Source organism: Ixodes scapularis, unplaced genomic scaffold (assembly GCF_016920785.2).
Source record: "Ixodes scapularis isolate PalLabHiFi unplaced genomic scaffold, ASM1692078v2 PGA_scaffold2__306_contigs__length_199485367, whole genome shotgun sequence".
NCBI lineage: Eukaryota > Metazoa > Arthropoda > Arachnida > Ixodida > Ixodidae > Ixodes > Ixodes scapularis.
In genome coordinates, this window is record NW_024609857.1 from 16,071,619 (window position 1) to 16,083,988 (window position 12,370).

General features: G+C 45.6%; 1 protein-coding gene across 2 annotated transcripts in view; it reads left to right on the forward strand.

Annotated features, from left to right (window-relative positions):
* Positions 1-8,892, forward strand: part of LOC8034031 (RING finger protein 17) — a 95,041-nt gene extending 86,149 nt beyond the window's left edge. For both annotated transcript variants that reach the window (XM_040211041.2, XM_040211040.3), the window contains 3 exons: positions 1,192-1,321; positions 3,798-3,957; positions 8,554-8,892. In XM_040211041.2, the coding sequence (XP_040066975.1) occupies positions 1,192-1,321; positions 3,798-3,957; positions 8,554-8,661 (398 nt within the window). In that variant the 3' untranslated portion in view covers positions 8,662-8,892. The remainder of the gene's footprint in view (positions 1-1,191; positions 1,322-3,797; positions 3,958-8,553) is intronic.
* The last annotated feature ends 3,478 nt before the right edge of the window (positions 8,893-12,370 follow it).

Sequence of the window (12,370 nt, forward strand, 5' to 3'; positions counted from 1 at the left end):
CTCGCTGCACCAGGATAGAAAAGTGCGTTCATTTCGCGCGCGTGGGGGGAGGAGGGGGTCAAAATTTTGACGTCCAAGTTGGGGGTGCGTTTATTACGCGAGTGAAAAAAAAAGTCGAAATTTTGAGAGCCGACTTGTGGGGTGCGTTCATTACGCGAGTGCGTTCATTGTGCGAGTAAATACGGTATCTCTTTTTTGTGTCGTTCGAGGTATTCTACGTGCCACAGAATTTCACGCCGCTTTTGAGAATGTTTATAACTTCAAATCCGAATGATCGAGGACAGGTGTCTTTTAGGGGGACGATGCGGCATCCCGATTTACAGAACGTTATAACAAGTCTCTCGTCTGCCGGAATGGCTTGCTGCAGAACGTCGTGTCCTACTTCGTGGGGAACAGTCTTACTTTGGTCAGTCCTCGAACAAGGGTGTGTCCATCCTCATGCAGGGGTGTAGGCCTCGGCATCTTGTAGCACCACCTCGTGCACCAAGTTTTCGCGAGCAAAACCAGCCACAGCTAATTCCCTTTCGCAACACGACCGCCAGCAAGCAAGCCGCGCCCGCGACCACTATGAGCAATCGAGGGACGGGGACTGCAGGAACGATCAGTGCCTGTCAAGGACTTCTCTGAAAGTCGAGCGGCGGAGCGAGCCACGGGAGGAAGGGTAGAAGGGTGGGAAGAGAGGCAACAGGAGGTACAAGCGGGTGACGAGCACAAGTTTCTTCTCCGAGAGATGTTCCTCCGAGAGATGTTCCTCGGTGGGACTGTTTGCTGCGCTTCAAGTCCAACAACAGACAAGAACTCATCAGTCGTTTGTCGGCACTTGTCGGCGTTTGTCGCGAGTGTTGGTGGTTACAGTGGGACAGCATCAACGACACGGAACCTAGTGGTGCCGCCGGACAAAAATCGGTGTCTGTCGCTCTAGTGGGATGAGGCTACAAGCAAACATTATACTAAGCAAACATTGGATTAAACGAACATTGCATTAAGCGAACATTTTATTTCGAATGAAAATGCCAGTTTTAATTTGATCAAAGTAAATGAAAAAGACGCTTTTATTGAAATAGATTTTTACTCTGATTTCCATTTGGCTCTCCTGGAGGTGCCTGGTTCGAATGGTCCGTCCTTAGAAGATGTTTTCTTAGCTGCCGAGGCTGCTTGTGTAGTATGTGAACGTTCCAGTTTTCTTTTTAGGAACACCTTGTATCTGCCAATACTCCTACGACAAGAGATGGTACCGTGCGCTGGTGACTGACGTGCGAAAGAAAAAAGTGGCCATCCTCTACGTGGACTTCGGCAACAGTGAAAAGGTTTCCATGTCCAAGTAAGACTTTTCATAGTTTACATTATGTGAACAGTTTGTGATAAAGTGTCAGAAGCCTATTCTTCTTGTTTGAAGCCAACTATTAGTTTAAAACTTGCCGAAAGGATAAACACGCAATTCCCCGTTGCATGGGTTCACAAGTTCTCCAAAGTATGTCTTCACGGATTAGCCGGGCCCCAAAATTCTCTCAACCATTTCTGCTCCAGAGTAATGAATTACCAGTTTAGGCATCTTTTTAGCAGGTCTGAGCCATCTATTGATACATAGCTATAAGCCAAACACTCGCTAGCATGTGCACTATTTTTTACAAAGGTCTGTAGTCTTTTGTACTGTTTTAATGCCCCAATGCTAAGACCGGAAGGGCTATTAATCAAGAGTAAGAACCCCTGTCCTGTCCCATAAGCACTTCTCATGGGAAGCATCTCCTTACGGACAGTGTTCAGTTTTACGAGTGAATTGCAGTGATGTGATTGCTGCGCCAAATGCGCCAAACTGCGCCAAGGGGCTAACCCTGCTACATCCTGCTACATTTCGCCAAAATATGGGTAATTTGCGCCACGCCTGCACCAAAGGATCAATTTAGGTCTCCTTTCAAAACCGAAACTAAACTAAGTACTGTAATTGAGCAGGCGTGTGTTATCTGGCGCAAGTGGCCACCTGACACAAAAGTACCGTGCATCAATTGTCCACCCGGTCTTGCATGGTTTTCCCGGCGTCTTGCATTTCGCGCTCTCGTCTTGTGAATCTCGTCTCTCGTCTTTTTTTTTTTTTTTCAGCGATAGACGCGGATGTGTGCAGACGCTCCGACGCTAGCAAGCCGGGTACCAGCTATGCCGTCATGCTGTGAAACGAAACCACATTTTTGTGCGGCAGAAGTTACTTTGTGAGCTGAAGCAACAGCCATGGAAAAACTATATTTGGTCACTGCCTTTCAGTCACCGTGGTCGCGCGGCGTCAAATGTTGCCGTCCCCAGATCACTGCAGATATAGTATTTTCTAAAATGAAACTAAGTACCGCCGTATGTTCATCAACATTCCTGACCTTGTTTAAATCATACGTTACTACAAAAATCCATCTTTAATTCAAAGACTGCTCTGCCAAAATATTGATTATCTAGATTCCTCTCGGTGGGCCTTCTTTCGAGAGGGACCTCGGTACGTGAAAAATCTGCTGTGAAAGAAAGTTGGTGAAGAGAAGTGAGCTAAAGCAAAGAAGGCAATGTCTGCACGCTGAACCGGCACAGCGTGCTTGTTTGTCTCGAGTTCAGTCGTTGCACGAAGTGCTCCAAGGACGTTTTGAGGCTGGCTTGCATGCAATGTCTTGCATCGATGCTCTCAGGTTCCTTATTTTTTGTGTGTTTAGCTTGTACCTTGTTTGCCGGCCTGGCAAGCACGCGCCGCTGGACTGCTTTTGTCGAATGCTCGAAAGTTACATTTTGTGTACAAGTTTGGGGATAAGTTAGCAACGGAGCTAAGGGGCATGGTTTCGGTTTTGATCGGACAGCCGTTGTCTGCGCTCGCGCGACGAAGCATGCCCAACAGCAAGCCTGCCGAAGTTGGCCTCACGTGCATGCGAACATGATTGCGTGACTGAGGCACCAGCTGGGACGCTTGCAATTCATTGTTTTACGTTTGCTTACTTTTGACGAAAATCGGACACATCAGGAACCAGTAAAACGGTGGCAAGCAGTTTTTTCGAAGCTGCTTGGCAATGCCTACAGCTCTGTACACATGTGGGATGTTTGAGCAGTAAAAACCGAAGCAGCTAGTTCCGTCGCAACACGTCACATCAGAACACAACACAACACAAAGTGTCTTTCGTTTGTACAGTTCTTAAAACAAATATTTTTATTTTCCTAAAAATATCTGCTCTGAAATCCACTTTTGCTGCTCCGAAGCACTGTCTTGGCTGCTCTAAAAACCGCTTTTGATGCTGCAAAACACTGTATATATTGTTCCAAAGGCCACATTTGCTGCTCCAAAACACTGTTTTTGTTGCTCCGAAACCTGCGCCAAAATGGCTTAGGCCAATCACATCACTGGAATTGCCTTCAATGATTTCTGGGAAAATGTGACAAGAGCCTCTTGTTGCAATAAGGTGAGCTGGCGGGTCCCGAGAGCAAGCTTATCTGCCGCATGGTACTTCTGGCTCTCCTTGTTACAGTTTCCTGCTGCAGTTTTGTTTTGTATTGATCTCCAGGCAGGGTCTGAAAGATGTCATCAAGAATAAGATTAACCTTTAAGATTAAGATTAGGCAAAGGTGGGCGACCTTGTGGGCGACGTCCAACAACTCAACAAACAAGCGGGTCAATTTAGGAGACTCTGCCGATGGCTCTCGGGGGATTTAAATGAACAAATAAAATAAATAAATATCTTAGCACGCTTCCTGAGAGCCGCCAAATTAGGCCTTGTTCTCACGGTGACCAACGTCAGACCCTAGGGGCTTGGGAGTCACATGGGGCCTCTCGCTTGCAGGCTGGTTGCTCTTCCAGGGAAGTTCCTCAGCATTCCAATGCAAGCCAGGCCATGCCGTTTCTACGGTGTCAGTCCTGGTGAAAACAGTGCGAAGGCAGTGGACATGCTTTCGAACATTCTGTTTGAGAGTGGAAACGAAGGGTTCCTGGCCAGGGTGAAAGTAAGTTGTATTTTATCCTCGTTTCCACTTCTCCCACTTTCCACACCATCTACAGTACTGTGTGCCACATTAACCTAAAGGAAGAACAAGGTACTGTTTATTTGCAAGTTATTTGTACCTCAAAAGGCTTGCAAGATTTCAGCAGGTTGAATGTGGGGCAAGAAGCTGACAGTGCATTTTGTTTTAGGCAGTCGACATAGTGCTTTGACCGCCTCCCTTTGTTTAAAATATTTGGCGCAACTTAGTCATTGCCTTCCATTGCTGTTCGAGATGAAAACAAAATGTTACAAGTAGTACATGAAAGGGAAAAGTGGAGATCTTGTCTCGACGGCTGGTGAAAAACAGAGTTTTATGTAGTGAAGGTTTCTTAATCTGCGATCCTTAGTTTTCATAGGTGCTTGGTCACATCGTTGGAGAAACCTCCATTAGCTAGCAGTAATTGATTTTAATGATCACGCTTATGCAGAAGTGAGGACGTTTTTGATTCTAAAAGCCCTTGGGGGATACAACCTCAAAATTCCAATTTTTTCGGAAAAAATTTGTTTTAAAAAAAGTTTGTTTTTGGTTCATTAAATTTCAAAGCTTAGTGTCATGAAGTTTATTTAGAAATATGCAGGGTTTATTTAACAGAAAGAAGATTTTCAGCGCTGTTGCGACCACATGCGATGTCCCGCTGAGCGAGACCACTGCAAAATGTGGCATTTTCTGACTAGGCCTACGCCGTGCTCATTCGACGCAGGCGAAATATTTTACCCTCGTTGGAAGCTCCATTTCTTCGATGTTTTGCCGTGAAAAGCTTTCTGCGTTAGGGGGTATCTGTGGCCTGGGAAAGCCCAAACATCGAAGCAGGGAAAAAAAAAAAAATGTTCCACATATGATATGCACTATCTCATTGGTTGAAAACCAAAACAGGCCTCACGATTGGCCACGGTCGGTGACGTCACATTTAGTTTTTTCTGTTTGTTCGCTTTCGTCAGCTAGCTACGCTTCTGATCGCATTGCTACTCCACCACTCCGGCCGCTCTTTCGTTTTCTCTTTGTTCCTGTTAGTTTTTCTGCCGAGGAATGCCCGCCACAAAAGCTAGCACTCGCAGTAGCTTTGGCCGGTGTTCTCGATCTGGAAAACTAATAGGCTTGACAGGAGGACACCTCCAAGAAAGTGTCGACCCGCTGCTGCCGCCGTCACCATTGCTGTCGTCGCGATTGTCAAGTTCAACTGGCTCAACTACCCCTTACACGTCAGAGCCTATTGCCTCAACTTCAAATGCCGAGGACGTTTCGGTCTCTGCGGAATCGGTCCTACTGAGAATGTTTGAGAGGAAGCTCGGTCCGCTGAAGTGCAATGAGGACGACGCGAAGATGGCGGACGCTCCCACTGAAGAGTCTCTGGATGGTCATCGCCTAATCAATGTGTCGACTGTGCAAGGACTCATCGACGCTCTACTGTGTTCCACGCGCCGTGGAGAAATGCTCAGCTTGCAAGAAAGAGGGACTGGTTCCGACCTTCTGTTTGTTGTCAGATGCGCGTCCTGCGGAGACATCGTCACAGCACCGCACTTGCCACCAATCGGCAAGTCCCAACAGAATGAACTCGGGATGCGTCTTGGAGTTGGAAAGGACTGTGGGATTAGCTTTTCGAAGCTCTCGAATATCTTTTGGGAACTAGATGCTCCACCCCCAATGCACGTTAAGCCTTACCAGTGCATGATGCCGCGATGCTGGTGGCAACCCAAGTAATGGAGGAGGCTGCACAATCTGCCAGAAAAGTGCAGGCAACAAAGGGCACGAGCACCGACAGCGATCTTCTGGATGTATGTATCAGCTATGATGGCACGTGGCATAAACGTGGACACACGCCACAGTTCGGAGTTAGGGTTGCAATTGAACTAGGGACCGGCTTGGTGATTGACTTCGCAGTGCAAAGCAAGTACTGCCATGGGTGCCAGTTGGGCCCCAAGGGAGGTACCAAATGCTACGAGGAATGGGCAGACACGCGTCGGAAGACCTGCCAAGAGAACTATGAGGGTTTATTGAATGCAATGGAGGTGCAAGCTACTGCAACAATCTTCAGTCGGTCTGTCGACCGGCATAACATGCAGTATGTCACTCTCCTGTGCAACGGCGACAGCAAGACATTTACACGTGTAGCTGGTCCCGAACTGTACGACAAAGAAATCCACAAAGAAGGCTGCTTGAACGATGGGACCCAGCAAATGTATGCAAGCATGGAAAAGCTCAAGAAGACCAAAAAAGGGCTCAGCGGTAAAGGAAAATTCACTAACGTTGTGATGAAGAGGCTGACAAGCTACAATGCGTGCGCTATAAAGGACAACGCTCCCGACGTCCCCAAGCTGTCTTCGCCAGCCTTCTGCATACCTATCGCACAGACCAGGAGCCTCGTCACAATGCCTGTCCACAGGGCGAGGGTTGATAGTGCCACTATAACAGCTACAAGGCTCTGGAGGCAGCCAGCAAGCCTTCAGCACCGCAACCCCATTGACCAGCCATTTCAGTAGATGTCGCCAAGGAGATTGTTCCGATCTACAACAGGCTGATGCAGCGGGACTTGCTCATCCAACGTAGAATGCAAACAAGAGCTTCAGTGCCCTCATCTGGAAGCGCTGTCTCAAAACGGAATCTGCTTGCTGCAAACTGGAGGCAGCTGTTGCTTTAGCTGTGCTTGAGTTTAATCTCGGTGCTAGAGGCTTTGAAAGGGTGCTTAAAGAGATTAACGTTGCTCCTGGAAGCCACCGGGCGAAGCGTGCCTCCAAGGCAACTCGGGGCAAGATTGCAAAGGCGAAGGTCAAGCCACTTGACACGTCGAAGGTGGCCTACAGGAGACACAAACTAAAGGCTATCGTCGGAAACAGCGCAGCCTGGATGTGGAGGGTGCCACCTGTGCTCCAGGTGGATTCTAAGCTCCTGGGACCCATCGAAAATAAAGAAACGTGAAGTTGAAACTTTATATGCATTTTTCTCAGTTTCACTTTTTGGCAGGAACTGTCATCTCAAGAAATGTATCATTTGACACTCTCAATATGGGAAAACTTCATTCAGGGTCCTCCTGGGCTGGAATTTCGTGGGGAACAAGATAAAATACTTTTTATTAGAAAAAAAAAAAAAAAAAAAAGACTTGTTCATTATGAAATTAAGATATTTCTGAAACACAAAAGTTTGAAAATTATTGTTTCTAGGTGTGTTTTTCCCCCTTAGAATTGCAGCTTTTATAATTAATTTTTACCGTAGCTTGCAGCATGCATGTTGCATTTCACATTGAAGTAAGAATTTTGTGAATTCCAGTTATATTTTCTTCAACGATACATTTTTTAACGAGGCCCCTTTTTTCTGAAGTTTGAGAAAATTAGTATGTCATAAAATTGGTTTAAAATGCTGAAACTTGGCAGGTTATCGTTTCTCGCAGTGTTCAATTCACCTTGCAAATTTCTATTGGTTTGTGTAAAGGGTTAAAAAGTCGACCCCCCCCCCTCCCCAGGCCATATCCCCCCTTAAACATTTCTTCATAACAAACACAAAAAGTACCATGCAAATTTTTTGACGACCCCGTGTAACAAACCATTACACTGTACTGTTGTCTTTATTGCTCGTCACCTGCTAAACTAGCAAATTTTACTAACCCAGTACATAAGGATTTTTGGTGCCCATTTTACACATTTCGACTGTTGCAATATGCTTGAGCAGCTATATCTTTTTACATGATAAAATGGCATTGTTTTTTCTAACAAAAACGAAGTAGAGCTGACATTTTAAGGAGGCGTGGTATACTGTGACTGCACATTTCGGTCTATGCACAGCACCATGCATAATTTCAGGCCAGCAAAGCTCCCATGGTTTATCTCAGCATAACATGCCACTATTATGCACACATTTTCATAGCCGTCGCAACACGCAAACGACATTGGTCGGAGCGCCGACCGGAAAGAACACTTGCGACACCTAGTGTCCGCCTGCGAAGCACCATTGCGAAAGCACTTACAGGAGACTTCACGCTGCGAGAATTTTGAAGCTTACGTACAGTCGCAGTAAATTCTTTGTGAATCAAAAAAGGCGTACAAGGTGATCCTATACTCTTATCTCGCCAGTTGCACGCAGTGCTACCAAAGGTACAGGGGTACCTCTGGTACAGGTACAGGAACCCCTGTAACTGTAAAGGTACAGGGGTATGTTTACTTTTGGTACCTTTACCCAGGGGTGGACACGAAAAAAGGGGGAACTCTCTTCTTACCCGAACCCTCTTTTGTGTACCCCACGTCGCTCTTCATCTCTTCGGAGATTAGCCTGTTGCTCAAAATTCGTACAAGAGTGGCTTTCCTCTCCCTGCCCTTGGCTCTGACATCTAACAGCACTGCGTGCCACTATAGTGAATGACAGGTTAAGAGTTAAGGGAAAGCTCTTCCCACTCCTTTCCACTTCAGCAGACCAAATGCTAGAGGAAATCGACTCCTTTCCAGCGTTTGCTCTGCTAAAGGGGAAACAAGTGGGAGGAGCTTTGCCCGAACTCTTAAGCTGTCACAGAGTATAGTTGGAGGGACTATAGTTGGTGCTTGGGGCTCATGGTTTTCGCACCTACTGTTGCAGAACATGGACAGCGACCCCATTGAGATCGACCTGCTGGACTCTTCCTTGGAACTCGTCTATCAGCCCCTGGCTGACGAGGGTTACATTACACTAGACAGGACGGAGTGAGACGTGCAAGAAACAGCTCTGGTGGAGCTGATGTCTATCGGGATTTTACATAATGTGGACTCGTTCTATTGTTTTCTGAAGATCTTATTTTTAGATTATGTTGCCAAACAAGCGTGTTAAAGTTGTTTTTTTGTTTGTTTTTTTAGCAAGGGATAAATTGCTGTCAAAGTAATGTTTTGTTGTGGTTTTTTGTAAGTGTTTCATTACAAGTATTAAAAGTGGTCCATTGCAGTCAAGGTCCTTTTCTTCGAATATGACTGAAGTGTTGTGGGCTCTCGTGCCAGATGCACCTGACAGCCTGTTTCTGACAGAATGGAACGAGGAACCATTGAAATGTGTAGTCTTTTGGAGCATTAAGCATTGTTTGTTGCTGCACTTTATTTTTATTTTTAGCTTGAAACAAGTTTTTTGGTGGATGAAGAAAGAATAAAACAATTAAAACTGGGGCAACACAATCACATCTTGCAACTAGCAGCAGACGTTGAAAGATGTGGTTGTGTTGTCCCAGTTTTAATTGTTTTATTCTTTCTTGATCCATCACTTGAACCAACATGCTCTTCTCCCAAGCAGAAGTTTGTTGGAAGGATGCTGCAATTAACCTGAAAAAGTAGGAATAGCACAGTTCCCAAGATTAATGAAACTGCATTAAAAGGTTGGTTTGAGATGAATACAATCTTAAGTGACATGGGGTGGAATGCGACAAAGGTTTTTATTTGATTTTCTCATAAATATTGTTATCTACAGAATTTGAAAACTTTATCATCAAAACTAATTAAAAGCCTAATAATCGAAGACGCTATGTTCTTCACTAAATAGGTCCCTTGGTAGTTAAACATAATTTAGGTAAAACAGCGCAGAATGACAGACTAGAAGCAACAAACAAGACGTCTTGTTTGTTCCGTCCTTCTAGTCTGTCGTTCTGCACTGTTTCACCTATATTATGTTTAGCCTACACTAACTAGCCCAGCTTTCAACTTGGTACACTTGGTAGCTACTTAATTATAAGTTGGGTTCAGCATTTTCTTTGGAATTGGATGGTTTTCGACTTTCATTTCAATTCATTTTTTCGGCACTTTTCGGTGTTATTTATTTAGTCTGTGGCATCATAACAAACAGCATATTAAAACTCTTTGTTTCACTCCACCTTGCTGTAAAATAGACGTGTTTCAAAATTTTTGTCGCTCAACGGGTTGCATTCTCAAAGAGAACTGCAGAGTTTTCATTTATTTAGCCCTGGAGCGCCAAGTTGGCCTGCTAGAAGAAAGGCAAAGTGGTGTACTGTTACATTTTTATTGCAGAAGTTGTAGTGGGCACTACAGGGCGGGAAACGTCGCCCTTGTACATGGCTTCAAACCGGAACCAAAAGCGCCGGTGACGTCATTTGTCCTCCGCGAGCGAAGTCTGCTGCGATGGCGCCGACCCACGTCTGCGCTGCAGGTGCACTCGGAGTTGTACGTACCGTTGCAAGTGACGAAATTACTTGTAATCCCTTACATTTACCGGTAATTTAGTAACGGAATAATGGCATATCTTCTAGGGTAATTCTAAAGTAATTCCCTCACATATTTACGTGACAAATTCCTTATAATCCGTTAGGTAGTTTTTATTAAACTTGGAAGAAAACGAGAAAGATTAATTATCCCTACCAACCCATTCGCAAAATATCTGACGAGATTTTCAAGAGCCAGCTGTTGCTCAAAAATACTCAAGGTCATTAAATGGAACAAATGGAAACTAAGAACTTGAATAACCCTCTTCCCTTTGTTTCTTACTTGACAATGATGTTGAAAGTAACGGAGTACTTTTGGCGGTAATTGTCTTTTTTATAGGAGAGTTATTGTAACTGTAATTAATTACAATTTAGCCTTGAGTAATTGTAAACGTAATTCCTTGCTATTTTTCAGTAACGTGTACAAGTCTGGGTGCACTGGTGCTTTGCTGCGCCAAGTCGGAAGGCCGCGTGGCAGACTCGGCGGTGGATTGTCTCCCGGTAGCTCATGCGCCCTCTATAAATAAAATACTCCCCGCAAAAAAAAAAAAAAAAGGCGGCACCATTTTGTTAGACGTTAGCGCCCTCTCCACACATCCTGGAAGTTTAGCAGTTTCGGTCGGTTTCGGTGGGGTAAAACGAGAGAGAGAGAGAGAGGGCACGCGCCCGACCAAATTGGCCCGACTCTGCTGCCACTAGCAGACGACAAACCGGGACGTTGCCGTTTCAATCTTTGGGCTGTACGCTGTACCGAACATCGAACTCTCGCTCGTAGCTGCCATTATGAAGTGAAAAGACGGTGAGAGTGCAGGGGAGCTGGTGGTAGCTAATCATGTCGTATTACACCCGAGACTGCGGTGGAAGAAATCGGAAGTTCTTCCTGAAAGTTCTTCCGATTTCTTCCATCGCAGTCTCAGGTGTAATACGACATGATTATGAAGTGGTTCGCGTTCTTAGAATATTTATGGCTACTCCAAAATCAGCCTTTAGCGCTCTGTTGCTTTATTTCAGTAAATGATCAACTAGCGTATCTTTGTTGCGTTACTTGCGTTACCACTGCGTGTATCGCGCCAAGAGGGCACGTTTTTATTTATTCTAAAACTCCCTATTATTCCAGACTTCCACTCATTGTCGCTAAAGGCCTACAGCAGTACGAACTTCGTATGGCAAAACACCTACTGCAACCGGATTTACTTTTCGCCGGAGCGACCGGCCACTCTGACACAGTTTTTCCTTTTTCTTTTTTTATTCGCACGCAGGTAACATCGCAATTAGACTCGGTTAGTCTTTTTATCGAGCATAGCATTATACGATAACTTGCATATCAAAATCCGCGCATCTGCGCTTAAAATTTCCAAAATGACGCGATTTAAACCAAGTTTGAACGCCAGCCGGATGTTAGGTACAGCCAACACCACCTGGGTACAGCCCACTCGGCGGAGCAGACGACGCGCGGGGTGAGAGGGGCAGGGTATTTTTTCTCTCTCCGCTCTTAGTGGATCAAGAAGGAAGGGCGAGGGTGTTCGCCGACAACATGGCGGACAGAGCAGCTCGGCGTGAGTCACGTGGTACTCAGGGTTCCAGGAGGCGGCCCGCCCAATATATGGAGATATCGACTCAACACGGCTGATTAAAAAATAAACGCCAAGTTCACACTTTTCGAAACTAGTCTGTCGTGAAGTTGGTAAAGCACTAAACACTTCATCAAAGTTTTATTAATATTGGATGCGTGTGAAAATTTTGCGAAGGCAATTTTCAAAACAATGGCGTTTGAAGCAGACGATTGTTTTACGCAGCGGAGATGGACATTATGGATTGGCCGGAGCGGGCCACCTGAACGATGTGACGTCGCCGCGTCGTCTGCTGCATGATGCTGCTCAGGCAATTTTTTTAAAAACAAGTTATATCATGGAGCACCACTTAGCGCAAATTATTGCAAACTATTCCCTTATTATGTCAAAAACTATTGTCGTTCCGTAGATCCCCAAAATAATCAGGAAGCAGCGACTTTCTCACGTTCCCCATGCATTTGTGGCCGGAGTTGGAACCCCCGGGCGTTCGCCGCTAGTCGCCGAGAGACGGCGTTCTAGATTGTGGTACTCTGCTCCGAAGGAGCTATATAGCGCTCTAGGCGAGGGCAGCAGAAAAGATGGAGATGCAAACCAAACATTGACTCTCGTTGAATGCCAAAACCGTAGACGCATGCTTCGTTGCGTTGCT